General features: G+C 49.4%; 1 protein-coding gene across 3 annotated transcripts in view; it reads right to left on the reverse strand.

Annotated features, from left to right (window-relative positions):
• USP2 (ubiquitin specific peptidase 2) overlaps positions 1-22,059 on the reverse strand; it is a 204,248-nt gene that overhangs the window by 53,523 nt on the left and 128,666 nt on the right. For 2 of the 3 annotated variants that reach the window (XM_075327576.1, XM_075327577.1), the window contains exons 3-5: positions 11,327-11,377; positions 8,850-8,970; positions 1,653-1,764 (exon numbers count right to left, since the gene is read on the reverse strand). In XM_075327576.1, the coding sequence (XP_075183691.1) occupies positions 1,653-1,764; positions 8,850-8,970; positions 11,327-11,377 (284 nt within the window). Of the gene's footprint in view, positions 1-1,652; positions 1,765-8,849; positions 8,971-11,326; positions 11,378-18,507; positions 18,763-22,059 lie in introns of those variants that run through there. The other variant, XM_075327578.1, reaches the window with a different exon arrangement.

A 22,059-nucleotide genomic window follows, 5' to 3' on the forward strand; every position in this document is an offset into this window, starting at 1 on the left:
GGGTACCTCAACCTTAACAAACACCGCCAATAGGAATGGGGTGAGAAGGGAGCATGCTGGGGGCCCTAGTATGGGCCCTCTTTTCTTCCATCCGATATAGTCAGCAGCTACTGCTGACTAAACAGTGGAGCTATGCGTGGATGTCTGACCTCCTTCGCACAAAGCTTGAAAACTGATCAGCCCGTGATCCCACGGGGGGTGTATAGCCAGAAGGGGAGGGGCCTTACACTTTTTAGTGTAATGCTTTGTGTGGCCTCCGGAGGCAGTGCTATACACCCAATCGTCTGGGTCTCCCAATGGAGCGCCGAAGAAATAGTTATATTTAATATAATTATAGCGGCTTTATACTATTTATGGCTAAAATAACAATAAATTAATAATTTTCATTAATTTAATTGTCGGACTATGTGTGTGTAATGGGACAAATCATTCCATCATTTTAATGTCAGAAAAGCATGCATTTTTGAAGTCCAAAACGCATGTTTTCTGCAGCTAAAACGCTGGAATTTTGATGTTTGTTGCTTTTTGATACTTCTCATTGACTTCAATGTTAGCAAAACGCTGCAGAAATGGCAAAAACAATTGACATGCTGCTTCTTTGAACGCAGAGTTTTTGCCGCAAATTAAAATGCAGCATTTTAAAACGCAAAGTGCGGACAGGAAATCCACATTTTCCATAGACTATTATGGAAAAGCAAAACGCATGCCTTTTGGCATGAAAATGCTGCATTTCAAAACGGACCTAAAAAGCAGCTGAAACGCAGCTGGAAACGCAAAGTGCGGTCACAGCCTAATACTGAGTGAATGAGAGCTGTGCTCTTTGGAAGGTGATGGCTGGATGTTTCCAAGCACAATTATTGGGAAATGTCTTCTTGCGCTCTTGTAGTGTGACTGATTAGAGACTAGACAGTGTAAAGATGCAGCACAGCAATCCAACAACAGAACCACTGGGGGAAATGTGGGACATGTTACTACTGTCTAGTCTAAGCTGTCACTGTCATTCTCAGGAGACTCCATCATTGTCAGCGTCCTGCGGTCCCTGGGAATGTGATGATATGGCGGCTGCCAGGTCCCCTATGTGGAGGAGACACTGACATCATGGAGAAGAGAGGGACAGCTGTCGTGTGATTGCACTGACACGTGACCGAAAACCCCACTGCCAGGAGTAATAACGGAAAGCCTGAGAGGTAACCAATATCCCCAACATTCATCACATATCCATCAGAGACAATGTGCAGTATATCCCCCCCGGATACACTGTGTGATGGACACCAGACCACCTCTGAGACCTGCACCTGGCTCAATAATGGTGGCTCCAATAAACCTGTTTTGTCTCTTTTTACATTTCCCACAGAAGTGAATAAAGACAGTCACAACTGCCAAGTGCCTCTAGATAGCGACCCTCTTCTATCTCATCTCTAGAAAGGAGGTTCCCATAGCCCTTGGTCCCTGGTGAGGTTACCTCTATAGGGTGTGAAGAGAGGATGCTTACTTGTTGGTTTCCATAACCCCTATAGAAGAAAATGGATGGGAACCTTAATTTTGCACATGGTTGCGGGTGGCACCTATTAGACACTTCGAAATAGCCCTTTAATGAGTTGCTGCACAAGGTGGCGGGTGATGACACAGTGATGATTACATTGGCCTCTTACTTGTATCCCATGAAGCGTGGAGCGTATCTCTGTATCTGGGTCTTGAATTCAGACGGACTCACTATGTCATTGACTGAGCTGGTCCATATCGCCTGGAGCAGACGCGCAAACTCTAAAAGAAGGAGACATAGGCAGATGAGCAGGTGCACACCGGCAGCACATATACACAGAAAAACGGATCAATTCTGGAGTAACCAAAACACAGAAATCACAGGAAAAAATACTCCTAAATCTTAATTTTTATTGGTTTCAAAAAAATATTTGAAAAAAATGAAGAAAGTCTATATAAATATACAAAGGAAACCCTAAGGGTCTAAATTACAAATTATTTCACAATTTAGTGGACCAGCCGGCGGTATATCCCAAAAGAAGGGAATAGTTATATCGCTCCACCAGTCAACTTTACAATCAAGAATAAATCACAAAATATTTACTCGACACGTTTCGCCTCCTTGGGCGGAGGTTCATCAGGGGTATTGTTATAGCATATATTCCAATCCAAATATGTCTAATGATTCAATATGTCACATCAGGAAGATAATAAATTCACATTCCTTTGGTTATAAAAGTATTTTGTACTTAAATTGGGTTCCTCAACAGGACCTCTTTCACATAGATGTAGCCTCACTATGGTGAAGTATTTCACATCGGGTAAAATACCGGGGTTAAAGTGTTGCCTTGAGCATGAAAAAATACTGAATGTAAAATTTACACCAATAGAGTGAACCACATAGCTTCTATTTTGTCCTATATAATTAAAATTACATATAGTGTTAAAGTTCTTAACACATACATATGTCCTGCTGTCACATGAGAGATATATTGGTAAATGCATTTGTACATCCCCCAGTGACATATACTTCTCCTCTTTCAGTATGCGGATAATTATTGGATCTAGATAAAACGACTTGTGGTTGATTGATTTTATAATGATTGTAATTTTGTGATTTATTCTTGATTGTAAAGTTGACTGGTGGAGTGATATAACCATTCCCTTCTTTTAGGATATACCGCCGGCTGGTCCACTAAATTGAGAAATAATTTGAAATTTAGACCCTTAGGGGTGCTTTACACGCTGCGACATCGCTACCGATCTATCGTAGGGGTCACGTCATTAGTGACGCACATCCGGCGCCGGTAGCGACATCGCAGCGTGTGACACTAATTAGCGACGATCAACAATCGCAAAATCGTTCCAAAACGGTGATCGTTGACACGTCGTTCATTTCCTTAATATCGCTGCTGCTGCAGGTACGATGTTGTTCGTCGTTCCTGGGGCAGCACACATCGCCAAGTGTGACACCGTGGGAGCGACAAACATCTCCTTACCTGCATCCACCGGCAATGCGGAAGGAAGGAGGTGGGCGGCATGTTACGTCCCGCTCATCTCCGCCCCTCCGCTTCTTTTGGCCGGCCGCTTAGTGACGCCGCTATGATGCCGAACGCACCTCTCCCTTGAGGGAGGGATTGTTCGGGGGTCACAGCGATGTCGCTGACAAGGTATATATGTGACGCTGCCGTAGCGAACATTATCACATTATCACCACATATCGCACGTACGACGGGTGCTATCGCTAGCGATGTCGCAGCGTGTAAAGGTTTCCTTTGTATATTTATATAGACTTTCTTCATTTTTTTCAAATATTTTTTCGAAGCCAATAAAAATGAAGATTTTAGCAGCACATATACACAGTGATCATCAGCCGGTCCCGGATCTGTCCTGGATCGCCGGTGTTTGGGCCACTGCTAGGTGTGTGCCGGTGACTCACTGTACGGATTGTCCTAATTACAGTTTTTTAGATGCAGCTTTAGCAGGTCGGTGTCCCAGAGTCTATTTCTGGTCATGACTCATATTAAAAACAGAAGCGACACGGCTTGTTGAGTTCAGCAGCCAGAAATGTACATAAAGCTGTGTACAAGTCTTATGTAAGGCATGCACTCACACAGGAGACACCAACCTCTGTCATCTCTACGTCATTACCTCAGGAAATATTCACTGCTAAACAAAAACAACATGTCTGCTGTATGAATACAGGTATCTTGTGCAGAGGGAAACATGTCCCGCACAGGTGCTATTACACCATGTGCATGGCAGCCATGTCTGGCCATGGCTTCTCCTGGCGCGCACCTGACTCTGCGAGCCCACCGATGTGCCAGACATTTCACATTTACAAAACCGGAGTTTTGCAGCAGTGGTTCTGTTTTCTGCAGATGGAGCATTATTGATCTACAGTGTTGTCACAATTTGTGATCAAGAACTCGGGATTGTACAAGGAGAGTTTAAAGGGACTCTGTCAGCAGTTTTCTGCATTGTAATCTGAAGACAGATTGCTGTAAGACTAAAAACAGAGAATTCAGCCCTGCGTCTGTTATCTCACTGTCTTTTTTGTTGCTGCAATATTAGTCTCTTAGCTTTATCATTAGTGGGTCTCAGCAGCACTGAGCCCTAGTCCGACTCCGCCCCCTTCTGTAATTACCAGTTTTTGTCTATGGAAATGTACACTGAAAGACTGGTGTGGGCGGGGGAAGCTCTCTCAGCTCTGCTACATACAAAATCTAAAATCTTTCACTGTATCAGAACGGCTGCAGCCAGTAATCTAAGTGATACATTATTGAACTCAGGATCTCTTTCCCTACACCATGCTGCTCTAAGATGAGGTAGCAAAAACCTGCCAACAGATTCCCTTTAAGGCTTCCCAGATAAAGATTATTTTCCTATCTGAGCAGTGGATTTAGTGCTCCATGGCGGCCTGTTTTATGGATGCAGGCGCACTCCATGGACGACATACAGGGGACACATCATTGGTGCAACCTGTGCAGCCACACAGGGGCCCAAGAGTTATGGAGGCCCATTACCATCTCCAGTTATTGGATTGCTGTGGGCCCCTATTTTGTTTTTGCACAGGGCCTTTTTCTGTCTGTGTCCCCCATATAGCAGCCCCTGCCTCATACATTCTGTGGTCGCTTTCAGCAGTAAAGCTTGCACATATTAAGTGTTTGACCATTTAATGTGCTGACGCTAACAGATTGTATCCTGATTACACATGTCTACAATTAAATGAGGTTTCTAGACCAGAAACCACTAAGGGTACCTTCACACTTAGCGATGCAGCAGCGATCCGACCAGCGATCTGACCTGGTCAGGATCGCTGCTGCATCGCTACATGGTCGCTGGTGAGCTGTCAAACAGGCAGATCTCACCAGCGACCACTGAACAGCCCCCAGCCAGCAGCGACGTGCAAGCGACGCTGCGCTTGCACGGAGCCGCCGACTGGAAGCTGCGGAGACTGGTAACTAAGGTGAACATCGGGTATGGTTACCCGATGTTTACATTAGTTACCAGCGCTGTGTGCAGAGAGCAGGGAGCCGCGCACACTGAGCGCTGGCTCCTTGCTCTCCTAGCTGCTGTACACATCGGGTTAATTAACCCGATGTGTAATGCAGCTACATGTGCAGAGAGCAAGGAGCCGCGCACACTGCTTAGCGCTGGCTCCTTGCTCTCCTAGCTGCTATACACATCGGGTTAATTAACCCGATGTGTACAGCAGCTACATGTGCAGAGAGCCGGAGCCGGCAGCACAGGCAGCGTGAGAGCTGCGGAGGCTGGTAACTAAGGTAAATATCGGGTAACCACCTTGGTTACCCGATGTTTATCTTGGTTACAAGCTTACCTCAGCTGTCAGACGCCGGCTCCTGCTCCCTGCTCGCTTCATTTGTCGCTCTCTCGCTGTCACACACAGCGATCTGTGTGTCACAGCGGGAGAGCGGCTTTGAAGAAAACGAACCAGGGCTGTGTGTAACGAGCAGCGATCTCGCAGCAGGGGCCAGATCGCTGCTCAGTGTCACACACAGCGAGATCGCTAATGAGGTCACTGCTGCGTCACAAAAAGCGTGACTCAGCAGCGATCTCGGCAGCGAGCTCGCTGTGTGTGAAGCACCCCTTAGTGCAGGGGTGGGGAACCTCCGGCCCGCGGGCCGTATGCGGCCCGCGATGACCTTTTCTGTGGCCCCCGGGGCACTGGAGCAGATTCCCAGTGGCTGCGGTGCTCGGGCAGCCGCTCATCTTGTCTATTGCCGGGAGACAGCACTGGGGGTGGGACTTCCTCCCTCTGGCTCCTACATGCTCCCTGTGAGATTACAGCTAGAATCAGAGTGATGGGGTTGGGGCATGTACGGGACATAGAAGGCTGCATAGTGCTGTGCGTGCTGCCTCTCACCCTCCCATTCTGTGCTCGGCTGCTCAGGTCTAGGAGGTCTTTTCTTGGAGAGAAGACGAGAATGAAGCCAGCCCTTTAGCTGAGCTGCTGCATCCATCACTTGTGCTGCACCTGATCTTACAGGGCACCTAAGCAGCAGGTACTTATATCTGCGCTAAGTGTGTTTATATCTAATATATACCACCATATATCAAATGTATTTGTGACTTCAGTGTCCAGCGTCTGTTGTGTATACATGTGCGTGTGCTGTGTATACGGCGTGTGTGCTGTGTATGTGCTGTGTATACGGCGTGTGTGCTGTGTATGTGCTGTGTATACGGCGTGTGCGCTGTGTATACGGCGTGTGTGCTGTGTGTGCGGCATGTGTGCTGTGTGTGCGCGCTGTTTATACGGCGTGTGTCTGCTGTGTATACGGCGTGTGAGTGCTGTGTATGGCTTGTGTGTGTGCTGTATACGGCGTGTGAGTGCTGTGTATGGCTTGTGTGTATGCTGTATACGGCGTGTGAGTGCTGTGTATGGCTTGTGTGTGTGCTGTATACGGTGTGTGAGTGCTGTGTATGGCTTGTGTGTATGCTGTATACGGCGTGTGAGTGCTGTGTATGGCTTGTGTGTATGCTGTATACGGCGTGTGAGTGCTGTGTATGGATTGTGTGTATGCTGTATACGGCGTGTGAGTGCTGTGTATGGCTTGTGTGTATGCTGTATACGGCGTGTGAGTGCTGTGTATGGCTTGTGTGTGCGCTGTATACGGCGTGTGAGTGCTGTGTATGGCTTGTGTGTATGCTGTATACGGCGTGTGAGTGCTGTGTATGGCTTGTGTGTGCGCTGTATACGGCGTGTGAGTGCTGTGTATGGCTTGTGTGTGCGCTGTATACGGCGTGTGAGTGCTGTGTATGGCTTGTGTGTGTGCTGTATACGGCGTGTGAGTGCTGTGTATGGCTTGTGTGTGTGCTGTATACGGCGTGTGAGTGCTGTGTATGGCTTGTGTGTGTGCTGTATACGGCGTGTGAGTGCTGTGTATGGCTTGTGTGTGTGCTGTATACGGCGTGTGAGTGCTGTGTATGGCTTGTGTGTGTGCTGTATACGGCGTGAGTGCTGTGTATGGCTTGTGTGTGTGCTGTATACGGCGTGTGAGTGCTGTGTATGGCTTGTGTGTGTGCTGTATACGGCGTGTGAGTGCTGTGTATGGCTTGTGTGTGTGCTGTATACGGCGTGTGAGTGCTGTGTATGGCTTGTGTGTGTGCTGTATACGGCGTGTGAGTGCTGTGTATGGCTTGTGTGTGTGCTGTATACGGCGTGTGAGTGCTGTGTATGGCTTGTGTGTGTGCTGTATACGGCGTGTGAGTGCTGTATGCAGTATACAGTATCTCCTGTGCATGTGTACTATATATGGCCAGTGTGTATCGTGGGTGGTGTAAAATAGGACAACTGTGTGAAGGCTGTGTGCAGTATACGGCCAGTGTGTCAGAGCGGTGTGTGTATGTACAGTGTCTACTGTGTGATATATATGATTTACCAATCTGCGCTTCAAACAAAGACAAACCTGGAAAAGCAGTTGTGAGAAGCAAACATCACAGCGCACCAAAGAGAATCATCTACGGCCGCCACAGTAGGGGTATAGGGGAGAGTTAATTGTTTGACTAATTATAGCCGGGTCATTTTCAAGTTGATAATTTTGTGCGGCCCCCGAAGGTTGGTAGAATTTTCCAAATGGCCCCCGGCAGTAAAAAGGTTCCCCACCCCTGCCTTAGTGTGACCACAAGGAGCTCTATCTCCTTAAGATAACGTGTTGCAGTAATAGGACATAGACACATTGCACTCTGAGCGCACTAAGGCATATATCACTGAATATGTATATTGTGTAGAATACACTTAATAGGAGACACATTTTGATGAAACTATGTGGCCCGTCTGCCAGGGAGAAGGCAAGCTGTTCAGAAGGAAGCCCACATTACACAACCTCTCCTGTATCTACACCTACACATACAAAAGGCAAGTAGGATCCTGCTTGGTATGACAGATGGAGGGCTCAGCCAGGGGGCAGGTAAATACCCGCAAATATACAAAAATCTGAAAAGCAGCTCCTAGTAATGAGATCATTCTATAGGTGCAGGCTGCTGTGACTGCTCAATCCCATACAGGGAAACACAACAAAGGGATGTGTGAACATTGAACATTCCTACCTAGACAACACTTAGAAGCCCTGATGCATCAAAGTCATTTCAAAACAATTCTGGAGTAAATTGCTTTGAAAAGTTGAAAAACATTTGGCAAAATTTGGAGTTGTGTAAAATTTTGCAACTTTTGGTGTTTTCATGCACGTTTCTCCCAGATATGATAAAATGGGTAGCGCTAGGGATTGATGGGGCTGCGGCGGGGGCTCATCTAATTCATGGGGTCTCACAGCACTCAGGGATGCACAGAGGAGACGCTGCTTGTCAGATGCTCCTGATTCATCAAGAGTCATCCACCTCAAGTGTCCATAAAGTCCCCTCATCAAGACCAGTGAGAAGATCATCAGTCTTCATGAATCAGTACCATGGTCGTCATTTTTGATAGCTTACATTTGAGGGTGGTGACTGCCACCATATTACTATTCCATCTGTCTCAGCCAGTCTTTAATAAGATCTGAATCCTATCTGTCCCGCTAATTCTTATGGTCTTTACCAAGTAGATGTAGCTCCCAGTGTAATAATGCAAAAGACCCACTTCAGAGAATCATGTCAGCACTGCACCCTTGATAAGACCAACTAAATTAGCACTAAATTTAACAAAAAACAAAACAAAAACAGGATTCCGCAGGGGATCAGCAGGAAAAAGGCTGGACTCCTCTGACCTGGGCATAGGTCCTCTATCTGTATTTGTCCAGTATAAATCTGCTCTAACACATATAAACAGTAATAGCTTTTCTGGACAGGATAGGTGGCTATGCGGAGCTGGCTGTGGTCTACAATATTGCCATTTGTCTGTGATCACCCACCGTCCATAATGGCTGTGCTGCAGGTCTTGGAGTTCAGGTCACGTTTGTAGGAGTTCTGCAGACAATAGTCCCTCAGATCTTTAGTGTTACTCAGACATTGCAGAATGGAGTTCATGAAGCACTGTAAATAAGAAAACACGTGACATTCCCACAGACAACGACCATCAACAAAACCACAGGGAGCTTGTAATAAATTACTGAAATGCAGCTTTTTCCACTTCTACAGCCATGAAGAATTGGAGAGGTGGGTGGTACAGCAGGAGCCACAGATAACGCCGTCCTGGAAGTAGCATGCAGCCTCCAGGAGACTACTGCTGACCCACGTGTGCCCCCAAGTGCTGAAAATGAGGGGTAAACATTTAGGTAAGGTACGGGGAAAATATGGCAGGCTCTCTGTACTAAAGGAGAAGCTGCACAATGTGGAGAAAACTTCTAATGTTCCCATGGCTTTATCCACGATTATTAAAGATGTTCTCCAGAAGTTAAATGCTGTTGACTTGAACCCTATGATAAGATTATGTTTGGCTGTGGTAGTACAATCTGCAGCCATCCATACTGATCACAGCATACAAAGCATATGAAAACATATGCAACGTTTTGGCCACAAAGGGCCTTCTTCAAGCCATTTATAGTAAAAGGAACACATATCCAATATGTTCCTTTTATTATAGATAACTTGAAGAAGGCCCTATATGGCCTAAACGTTGCATATTTGTTTCCCTTTGTATGTTGTAATCAATAAAGAAATCTTTAGGTAACTTGGATATTTGGAATTTTCAACAATTTGGCAATACTTTGGAGAGTTGCATCAAAACAGGATTTCAACAGGATTACATAATTTTGAATCTATACCAATCTCATACCAAGACGATCACAATAAATGGGTCCTCTTTATAAAGTAGCTAATCTGGATGGGTGCCAGTCCTAATCACAAAAATATGACAGAATGGATGGAGCTGCCGAATCTGTGCCCACACAATATGGGGGACGTGGTGCTGCAGGAAGACGCAACAGTTTCATTGTGTAGATTGGCATAGGGTCTAGAGATCGATCAAGCAATGAGGGCTACGATTATCTTTTATAATAGCTGTTCAGCATTTCGACACGTTTTGTGCTGCAGCTGCACTAAGTGATCACACTTATTCCTGTAAGGCTGTGTTCTCACTGGTGTGAGCGTCCTTTGACTTTCCATTGGGGTTTTTTTACAACTAGAGTATCCTAAGTGAAGAACTATTATATATAACCTATTATAAGTCAATAAGTTATAAACCCTGTTAAAAGTGAACCCATGATTGCAGTGTGACCGGAGCCTATTAAATCTATTCAGAAATGTGCTGGAAATCAGTTACGTTGTCGCTGACCTGATGCAGCACTCCAGCGGGTTTTTTTTATTGCACTGCTGGAGAGTTGCTTCAAATCCTGTGACCCCTGTCTGATACTCACCTGTCACCATGTTTATCTTCTATCACTGCCGCTCTGTCATTTGTGACCTGCCAGCATCTCCCGTGTTTCATGGAGGTCACAACTCAATACAAGTCTATGAGAGCCTTGCTCTGGCCTCATTCTTGCCCTCATAGATATGCACTGAAAGCTTGTGGTGTAATGTCTGACTTCCGGATAGTCAAAAGTTATGGGCGCAAAATGGTGCTGCGATGCCGAAAAAGGTTGGAGATGGCAGCGGGTGAGTATAATGCGGGCGTCACACGAGACGATCTATCGCGCGATGCATCGTCGGGGGTCACGGTTTTCGTGACGCACATCCGGCATCGTTCATGACGTCGTCTTGTGTGACACCTACGTGCGATCGCAAATCGGTAAAAATTCGTCGATCTTGTACTCGTCGCTTATTTTTAAAAAATCGTTTATTCTTAATAGCGCAAGTTGTTTATCGTTCCCGTGGCAGCACACGTCGCTCCGTGTGACACCACGGGAACGATGAACACAGCTTACCTGCGTCCCGCAGCACCCGCCGGCAATGCGGAAGGAAGGAGGTGGGTGGGATGTTTACGTCCCGCTCATCTCCGCCCCTCCGCTTCTATTGGCCGGCGGCTGTGAGACGTTGCTGTGACGCCAAACGTCCCTCCCCCTTCAGGAAGAGGATGTTCAACGCCAACAGCGAGGTCGCTCAGCAGGTAAGTACGTGTGACGGAGGTTTAACGACTTTGTGCGACACGGGCAGTGATTTGCCCATAACGTACAAACGACGGGGCGGGTACGATCGCTCGTGAGATCGCACGATAGAGCGTACCGTGTGAAGCCCGCTTAATTCTGGAGACAGAAATTGACATGTAAAGCAGCATTCCAATAGCTGAAAAAAAATGCTGGAGTGGTGCTTTATCATATTTGTTTAGAAAAATTAGTCTGAAAGGTCCATGTAAATGACTGATTCCCTTTTGTCAGTATACTCCATTAATAAATACAGATGCAGATTGTGTCCTAATTCACTTACAAAAAAAGAGAAAAAAAAAACAACTTACCGTGTTACCAAGATTTCTCAAACCAACCAAACCCTGGACCACTTTGGCAGGCTGCAAGACACAAGACACACTGGATTAGCATACTGAATGTGCAGATTCTGCTTTTATCCGCCTTCTATATGTGCAATGTAGCATTGTCATACAAAAAGAGAACACAGTTGAGGTCCATTTACACTAAACAACCATTGATCGGTAACTATTCACAGGCCAGGATTGTTTAATATCTGGTTACACCGGCTGTCCGCACTGAACGATCTGTAGCGGGGGGCGGGACTCATACTGTTACATTGAAGCCTATGGGAAACAGATCCTATTGGAGGGTCATCAGTTTTGTCATCCATTAACAGATGAGTTTTTAAGCATGCACGCACATAGACACAGGCATGAAGAGAGTCACTAGATCTGGTAGCTTCTTGGATACACCCCAGGGTGCTGGCAGTGAATGGCCGTGTATGTCTTGTACACAGGCTGTCCATCATGGTGCTGTACCGCACTGGACTCTGAAGCCCATAGTTAGTCTGATTAATAAATTATAAGTTTCAATGAACTGTGTCCACACAAAAATGTCTGACAGGTTTCCATTAGTTCAGTTTTACAATGGGCTGTTACATAATAATGATTAGTTCTGCTGCAGAATTACCGGGTGTGTGCAAATCCAAATCATTCCAGAAATCGCCAGTAAAATACAGATTGATGGACGGTTTATGCATCTGGCTAAAACTGAAATAGGAAAATATGTGGCTGTGAAATATGGAAGGAAAGCCGAGGGATCATAGAAACTGACTGCAAAGATCAGCCATAGTTTAGTATGGCCATGTTTACACTTGTGAAATTTGTCAGGATTCAGCATTTTTACATCTAATTGAGACAGGTCATTAGGATTTAGCTGACGATTCCCATACAGGGATTGTAAGGCCCAATGAGGCCAGGAAAGAGATACACACGGCACCGACTGCACCGCGGATATGAGAATCCATAGAGCTAATTATCGGAGCGGGATCACATCTACTGAGCAATAACGGAGCGTCATTGTGGATTGCTTCTCTCCATTATCTTCTAATACAAGTCTGGCAAGTGGCGATCCTGACTACAAGACCAGCGTGTGGGCTACTGAGGGCCAGCGAAACAAGAAGACACCAATCCATATAGTTAGAATGTACTCTCCGGGTCATCTCCGTGTCTTACGCTATGTGCGCACGTGTGCAAGGTGCGCTTCAGAGCGCAGCTGAAAAGCTCCGTTCTGAAGTGCATGGTGCCGGCGAGAACGTGCGCTCTGCATGCAGCTCCTGCCATAGACAGAGCAGGAGCTGCCGGCAAAGCGCACGGAAGAAGTGACATGTCACTTCTTAGAACACAGCGATTCGGGCAGCAGCCGAATCGCTGCGTTCTAATATGCCACGTGCGCACGGCCCCTGCACAATCTCCATAGACTGTGCAGGGGACGCAGGACGCATGCAGTTACGCTGCGCTACAAAGCGCACATAGCCTTAGAAGTTGCGCTCAGGGCCACTTTCCACTTTCCTGAAGGAGCATTGTCCCTGACATTCCTTTAAATTTATTGCTTACATTTTCTGCGACTTCTCTGGTCTGACCTGTGACATAAAGCCATCCTCAGGGGCAGCATTACTGGAGCATGGCAGTGTCCACAATGGCCGCATGTTTATACAATGGTTAATATGTGGCATAAAGCACCACAGTACCTTCACACTTTAGGGTACCGTCACACTTTAGCGACGCAGCAGTGATCCCACCAGCGATCTGACCTGGTCAGGATCGCTGCTGCATCGCTACATGGTCGCTGGTGAGCTGTCAAACAGGCAGATCTCACCAGCGACCAGTGACCAGCCCCCAGCCAGCAGCGACGTGCAAGCGACCCTGCGCTTGCACGGAGCTGGCGTCTGGAAGCTGCGGACACTGGTAACTAAGGTAAACATCGGGTATGGTTACCCGATGTTTACCTTAGTTACCAGCTCACACCGCTTAACTTAGCGTGTGCAGGGAGCAGGAGCCGGCACTGGCAGCGTGAGAGCTGCGGAGGCTGGTAACGAAGGTAAATATCGGGTAACCACCTTGGTTACCCGATGTTTACCTTGGTTACAGCTTACCGCAGGCTGTCAGACGCCGGCTCCTGCTCCCATTCAGGATTGTTGCTCTCTCGCTGTCACACACAGCGATGTGTGCTTATCAGCGGGAGAGCAACAATAAAAAAACGAACCAGCACTGTGTGTAACGAGCAGCGATCTCACAGCAGGGGCCAGACCGCTGCTCAGTGTCACACACAGCGAGATCGCTAATGAGGTCACAAAAACCGTGACTCAGCAGCGATCTCAGTAGCGATCTCGCTGTGTGTGAAGTACCCCTAATGCTGCACAGCACAATGAGTTTATAGTGCGCGGAGCATGCATCACCATTGTCCTCAGCCCAAAATTACCTGTAATCTCATTTACTCTATCAGGAGGACGCAGATCCTAAGCACTTCTCACCTTTACTGCCGCATTGTTCTACATACCAGCATTCTACTAATCCCAAACACACTACAGATTTGCTGGAAGATGTTATCAGTTTCAGTGAATTCAACCAAATGCCCTGATCTCCTGTGGATAGTATGGACACACACAGGGGAACGCCACCTCAATCACACAATATTGCCACCTCAGCCACACGCAGCGGCCACCTCAGCCACACGCTGCGGCCACCTCAGCCACACGCTACCATCACCTCAGCCGCACGCTACCATCACCTCAGCCACACGCAGCGGCCACCTCAGCCACACGCTACCATCACCTCAGCCACACGCTACCATCACCTCAGCCACACGCTACCATCACCTCAGCCACACGCTGCGGCCACCTCAGGCACACGCTACCATCACCTCAGCCGCAAGCTACCATCACCTCAGCCGCAAGCTACCATCACCTCAGCCGCACACTACCATCACCTCAGCCACAAGCTACCATCACCTCAGCCGCACACTACCATCACCTCAGCCACACGCTACCATCACCTCAGCCGCACACTACCATCACCTCAGCCGCACACTACCATCACCTCAGCCGCACGCTACCATCACCTCAGCCACACGCTACCATCACCTCAGCCGCACACTACCATCACCTCAGCCACACGCTACCATCACCTCAGCCGCACGCTACCATCACCTCAGCCACACGCTGCGGCTACCTCAGCCACACGCAGCGGCCACCTCAGCCACACGCAGCGGCCACCTCAGCCACACGCAGCGGCCACCTCAGCCACACGCAGCGGCCACCTCAGCCACACGCAGCGGCCACCTCAGCCACACGCAGCGGCCACCTCAGCCACACGCTACCATCACCTCAGCCGCACGCTACCATCACCTCAGCCACACGCAGCGGCCACCTCAGCCACACGCAGCGGCCACCTCAGCCACACGCTACCATCACCTCAGCCACACGCTACCATCACCTCAGCCGCACGCTACCATCACCTCAGCCGCAAGCTACCATCACCTCAGCCGCACGCTACCATCACCTCAGCCGCACGCTACCATCACCTCAGCCGCACGCTACCATCACCTCAGCCGCACGCTACCATCACCTCAGCCGCACGCTACCATCACCTCAGCCGCACGCTACCATCACCTCAGCCGCACGCTACCATCACCTCAGCCGCAAGCTACCATCACCTCAGCCGCAAGCTACCATCACCTCAGCCGCACCCTACCATCACCTCAGCCGCACACTACCATCACCTCAGCCGCACACTACCATCACCTCAGCCGCACACTACCATCACCTCAGCCGCACACTACCATCACCTCAGCCGCACGTCACTGCGGCCTCAGTCACATGTCACTGCGGCCTCAGCCACACACCATCCCATTTAATATTTGGCAGGGGGTCAGTTCTCAGCAAAAACATAAAAATGTTAATGCAACAAAAAATAAAAACTTGAACAAACTTGGCAATAAAATTCAATAAACAGGTTTTCCCCCACTAGAAAATGTAGGTGGCATAGCCACAGTCATCAGAACTCATGAGCTAGATATTAAAATCTACAAAACAAGAATATTTTTTCAGGATGAGCCTGTGTCTTCCCATTAATAAATGAGTCAGGGGCCGGTTGTTAGTTTCCAGGAGCCCAAATAGCCTATGAAGAGCCAACATTCATAGAAAGGCCGGATCAGAGCCGTCACTCCTGACCTGACGATAAGGATCACAACTTCTGGCCTTCTCACTACACATGTACTAAAATGGACTTTGTACGTTCTAGGAACTGCTGGAACAAAGTGCCGGCCTGTGCTGGATTATGTCAGCGCGGTGCAGTATGTGGCGCTGAGGTAGCGAGTCCTGTACTGCAGACATCCCAGGAATTTACTATCTTCTGGCCATTAGCTCCATTGTGGTGGCATTGTGACTACCACTGAGTGACTGCTGACAAGATGTGATGGATCAGTGGCCCTCAGGGTCGGAGGAGGAGACGCCGGCTGCTCCACAATACACCGATGGGACGCGGCACTTGTCACAATATGTCACAGCGACCGATGTTACTGAACATACTGTACTTCATATGCTTGTAAAAACACGCTGGCATCCTGACTGGTGCTGACGGTTTTATTGGAAACTGAATGAACATTCTGGTCATATGGCGGCATTCATTTACATTGTCTACATACTTCATTTCAGAAAGGAGTCTATCGCTAGGATTCCTCCAAATCTGGTTGAAAATAATGTATTCTTCCTATAAATATTCCCCCACTCCCCCATACAGACGTATAGAAGTGATCATCAGGACTTAGGCCCCCAATATAAGTTGTCAGCAGGTTGATTGACAGCCCGGCTCTCCTCCTCCACCGCGTTCCAGTATCCCAGCACAAGGCATTGCAGTGGAGCTAGAATATACTGGTCTTGGCAAGAACAGTCACAAGGAGGTCGGGAAGGTGAGAAGGCTCAGACAGCAGAGGCTGAGGTATTCTTCTGTCTGCTCCTAGGCACAAGCCTCAGGGCGCAGGTGTGGGGGTCAAGGCCCAAAATCTGCACTCACGAAAGCTGCAGCCACATGTCACACCTGCATTATACCCAGGGCTCAGTGCATCTGTGGCCACACAGTAAGTTACTAAACCTATATATTTGTAAGTATTGTTACAGCTGTGTCCACACAGGAGCCATGCGCCCAGGTCACGAGAGATACATCCATGTGGCCAGCACAGGCCCAGAATGAAAAGCACAGCATGTCAGTTCTTCCACCATCTTATCTGCAGTTTTCCCCCCATTAAAATCAATGAGACTGAGAACCAAATACTCAGAAAATGAGAAAATAATCTCCCCACCAAATAGGCAGCGGCGCTCCAGTGGTCCCCACCGGTCTTTACCCCAGTGATGGCGTCACCTATATCCAGGTGACACCTGTAGCTATCACTGGCCTCGGATAGCACCAGTGATGGCTGCAGACGTCACACGGATATATGGCACATCCACTAAGGCTGCTTTCACACATCCAGTTTTTGCAGTGCGGCTCAATCCGGCTCAAAAACCTATGCAACGGATGCGGCGAAAAAAACAGATCCGTTGCATAAGTGGTTCCATGCGGCCCGTCCGTTTTTTGACGGATGTGGCTTGATATTGAGCATGTGCAGTGCAAAAAACCGCATCCGGAGGCCGGATGCGGGTTTTGCCGCAGGACGCCGCATCCGGTGTCCATAGGCTTGCATTGTAAATCGTGCTGCATTGCGCCGGATCCAGCGTGATGCGTTTTTTTGCGCCGCACAAAAAACGTGCCAGGCAACGTTCCATCCGGCCGCCGTATGGCCTAAATATGCCGCATCCGGCAAAAACCGGACGCAACGCAAGGCCATGCGGCACAATACGACGCTAATGCAAGTCTATGCGGAAAAACGCAACCGGCGCCAAAAAAAAACGGTTGCGTTTTTTCTGCAAAGCGCCGTATTGTGCCTCTCAGCAAAAACCGGATGTGTGAAAGCAGCCTAAGACCGGCGAGGACCGCCCGAACACCACACTGAGGGGCTGCAGGTAGAACAGGCCACCATTACCTACTGAGTTACTGTGTAATTACCACTAACCATTTGTTTAAATCCAGGACAACCAAAGCTCAGTGCAGTATAGAGGACCCCCGCTGTACACCCGGTATAACGTACATCTATACATGAGGACCCCCGCTGTACACCACACATAATGGGAGATGTAGTCGGTCAGGTGTGGAGACACAGGTAGCAGATCACCGATCACATTGAGAGGAGAAAAGCCTCCTCTTCTGCTACCAATTCCCTGGCCCCTGCCCCCAGTCCTTTGCCCTTGGACTTCTGCTCTCAGTCCTCGGTCCTCAGCTCTCAGTCCTCTGCCCTCAGTCCTTTCTGTTCAGCCCTTTGATCTCAGTCCTCTTCCCTTGGTCCTCTGCCCTCAATCTTCTACCCCCAGTCCTCTGCACCCAATCTTTTGCCCTCAGTCCTCTGGCCCTCAGTCCCGATCCCCTTCCCCCGGTCCTCTGCCCCAGTGGTCTTCCCTTGGTCCTCTGCCCCAGATCCCCTGGTCTCTGCCCCAGTCCCCTCCTCTGGTCCTCTACCTTGGTCCTCTGCCCCAGGTCCACTGCCCACAATCCTTTGCAGCCGGTCCCCTGCCCCCAGCTCTGGTCCCCTGCCTCTACTCCTCTGCTCCCGGACCCCTGCCCCCAGTCCTCCTGCTCTCAGTCCTCTGTCTCCAGTCCCCTGCACCGGTCCCTTTCTCTGGTCCCCTGCACCGGTCCCTTTCTCTGGTCCCCTGCACCGGTCCCCTTCTCTGGTCCCCTGCCCCCGGTCCTCTTCCCCGATCCCCTGCCCCCGGTCCTCTTCCCCGATCCCCTGCCCCCGGTCCTCTGCCCCAGTGGTCTTCCCTTGGTCCTCTGCCCCAGATCCCCTGGTCTCTGCCCCAGTCCCCTCCTCTGGTCCTCTACCTTGGTCCTCTGCCCCAGGTCCACTGCCCACAATCCTTTGCAGCCGGTCCCCTGCCCCCAGCTCTGGTCCCCTGCCTCTACTCCTCTGCTCCCGGACCCCTGCCCCCAGTCCTCCTGCTCTCAGTCCTCTGTCTCCAGTCCCCTGCACGGTGCACCGGTCCCTTTCTCTGGTCCCCTGCACCGGTCCCCTTCTCTGGTCCCCTGCCCCCGGTCCTCTTCCCCGATCCCCTGCCCCCGGTCCTCTGCCATGCTCTCACCTTGGTCCTGTGCAGCATGAAGTCCAGCAGGCTGGATATCACCACTGCACCAGGCAGCTGCGGCTGTTGGCGGCTGCGGGAGCCCAGAGCGGTCATTGTGAGCGGGTGTGAGGACGGCATGGAGCAGATGTGCAGGTGCTGCCCGCGGTGCTGAGCGGAGACGTGCGGTGACCTCTGCCGTGCGGCGGTGTCTGCAGTCCGGGTACAGCCGGTACTTGTGTCTCCTCTCCTGGCAGCCGCACAGAGCCCGCCCTCCGCCGTCACATCATTATCACCGGCCGCGGGAATGTGACAAGTGTCCCCTGACGTCAGAGGGCGGGAAATCCTCTACTGCTCCAGCACCGAGACCGCGTCCTGCGGCCATGAGCGAGGACTGCAGGGTGCATAATACAGCACTATAGCCACACCGCACCCCGGGGTCAGTACACATGTATAATACTGCCACACCGCTCCCCGGGGTCAGTACACATGTATAATACTGCCACACCGCTCCCCGGGGTCAGTACACATGTATAATACTGCCACACCGCTCTCCGGGGTCAGTACACATGTATAATACTGCCACACCGCTCCCCCGGGGTCAGTACACATGTATAATACTGCCATACACCGCTCCCCCAGGGTCAGTACACATGTGTAATACTGCCACACACCGCTCCCCCAGGGTCAGTACACATGTATAATACTGCCATACCGCTCCCCCTGGGTCAGTACACATGTATAATACTGCCATACCGCTCCCCCGGGGTCAGTACACATGTATAATACTGCCATACCGCTCCCCCTGGGTCAGTACACATGTATAATACTGTCACACCGCTCCCCGGGGTCAGTACACATGTATAATACTGCCATACACCGCTCCCCCGGGGTCAGTACACATGTATAATACTGCCATACCGCTCCCCCGGGGTCAGTACACATGTATAATACTGCCATACCGCTCCCCCTGGGTCAGTACACATGTATAATACTGCCATACCGCTCCCCCGGGGTCAGTGCACATGTGTAATACTGCCATACACCGCTCCCCGGGGTCAGTGTTTAATCCCCTCCTTATAGACTGACAGACTTCACCCCTCCTTATATACAGACAGCAGGCTTCTCTCCCTCCTTATATACAGACAGCAGGCTTCTCTCCCCTCCTTATATACAGACAGCAGGCTTCTCTCCCTCCTTATATACAGATAGCAGGCTTCTCTCCCTCCTTATATACAGATAGCAGGCTTCTCTCCCTCCTTATATACAGACAGCAGGCTTCTCTCCCCTCCTTATATACAGACAGCAGGCTTCTCTCCCCTCCTTATATACAGACAGCAGGCTTCTCTCCCCTCCTTATATACAGATAGCAGGCTTCTCTCCCCTCCTTATATACAGACAGCAGGCTTCTCTCCCCTCCTTATATACAGACAGCAGGCTTCTCTCCCTCCTTATATACAGACAGCAGGCTTCTCTCCCCTCCTTATATACAGATAGCAGGCTTCTCTCCCCTCCTTATATACAGATAGCAGGCTTCTCTCCCCTCCTTATATACAGATAGCAGGCTTCTCTCCCCTCCTTATATACAGATAGCAGGCTTCTCTCCCCGCCTTATATACAGACAGCAGGCTTCTCTCCCCTCCTTATATACAGACAGCAGGCTTCTCTCCCCTCCTTATATACAGACAGCAGGCTTCTCTCCCCTCCTTATATACAGATAGCAGGCTTCTCTCCCCTCCTTATATACAGATAGCAGGCTTCTCTCCCTCCTTATATACAGACAGCAGGCTTCTCTCCCCGCCTTATATACAGACAGCAGGCTTCTCTCCCCTCCTTATATACAGATAGCAGGCTTCTCTCCCCTCCTTATATACAGATAGCAGGCTTCTCTCCCCTCCTTATATACAGATAGCAGGCTTCTCTCCCCTCCTTATATACAGATAGCAGGCTTCTCTCCCCTCCTTATATACAGATAGCAGGCTTCTCTCCCCGCCTTATATACAGACAGCAGGCTTCTCTCCCCTCCTTATATACAGATAGCAGGCTTCTCTCCCCTCCTTATATACAGACAGCAGGCTTCTCTCCCCTCCTTATATACAGACACCAGGCTTCTCTCCCCTCCTTATATACAGATAGCAGGCTTCTCTCCCTCCTTATATACAGATATCAGGCTTCTCTCCCTCCTTATATACAGACAGCAGGCTTCTCTCCCCTCCTTATATACAGATAGCAGGCTTCTCTCCCCTCCTTATATACAGATAGCAGGCTTCTCTCCCCTCCTTATATACAGATAGCAGGCTTCTCTCCCCTCCTTATATACAGATAGCAGGCTTCTCTCCCCGCCTTATATACAGACAGCAGGCTTCTCTCCCTCCTTATATACAGATAGCAGGCTTCTCTCCCCTCCTTATATACAGACAGCAGGCTTCTCTCCCCTCCTTATATACAGACACCAGGCTTCTCTCCCCTCCTTATATACAGATAGCAGGCTTCTCTCCCTCCTTATATACAGATATCAGGCTTCTCTCCCCTCCTTATATACAGACAGCAGGCTTCTCTCCCCTCCTTATATACAGATAGCAGGCTTCTCTCCCCTCCTTATATACAGACAGCAGGCTTCTCTCCCCTCCTTATATACAGATAGCAGGCTTCTCTCCCCTCCTTATATACAGACAGCAGACTTCTCTCCCCTCCTTATATACAGATAGCAGGCTTCTCTCCCCTCCTTATATACAGACAGCAGGCTTCTCTCCCCTCCTTATATACAGATAGCAGGCTTCTCTCCCTCCTTATATACAGATATCAGGCTTCTCTCCCCTCCTTATATACAGACAGCAGGCTTCTCTCCCCTCCTTATATACAGACAGCAGGCTTCTCTCCCCTCCTTATATACAGATAGCAGGCTTCTCTCCCCTCCTTATATACAGACAGCAGGCTTCTCTCCCCTCCTTATATACAGACAGCAGGCTTCTCTCACCTCCTTATATACAGATAGCAGGCTTCTCTCCCCTCCTTATATACAGATAGCAGGCTTCTCTCCCCGTCTTATATACAGACAGCAGGCTTCTCTCCCTCCTTATATACAGACAGCAGGCTTCTCTCCCCTCCTTATATACAGACAGCAGGCTTCTCTCACCTCCTTATATACAGACACCAGGCTTCTCTCCCCTCCTTATATACAGACAGCAGGCTTCTCTCACCTCCTTATATACAGACAGCAGGCTTCTCTCCCCTCCTTATATACAGACATCAGGCTTCTCTCCCCTCCTTATATACAGATAGCAGGCTTCTCTCCCCTCCTTATATACAGACAGCAGGCTTCTCACCCCTCCTTATATACAGACATCAGGCTTCTCTCCCCTCCTTATATACAGATAGCAGGCTTCTCACCCCTCCTTATATACAGACAGCAGGCTTCTCTCCCTCCTTATATACAGACAGCAGGCTTCTCTCACCTCCTTATATACAGACACCAGGCTTCTCTCCCCTCCTTATATACAGACAGCAGGCTTCTCTCCCCTCCTTATATACAGACAGCAGGCTTCTCTCCCCTCCTTATATACAGATAGCAGG

Source organism: Anomaloglossus baeobatrachus, chromosome 11 (assembly GCF_048569485.1).
Source record: "Anomaloglossus baeobatrachus isolate aAnoBae1 chromosome 11, aAnoBae1.hap1, whole genome shotgun sequence".
NCBI lineage: Eukaryota > Metazoa > Chordata > Amphibia > Anura > Aromobatidae > Anomaloglossus > Anomaloglossus baeobatrachus.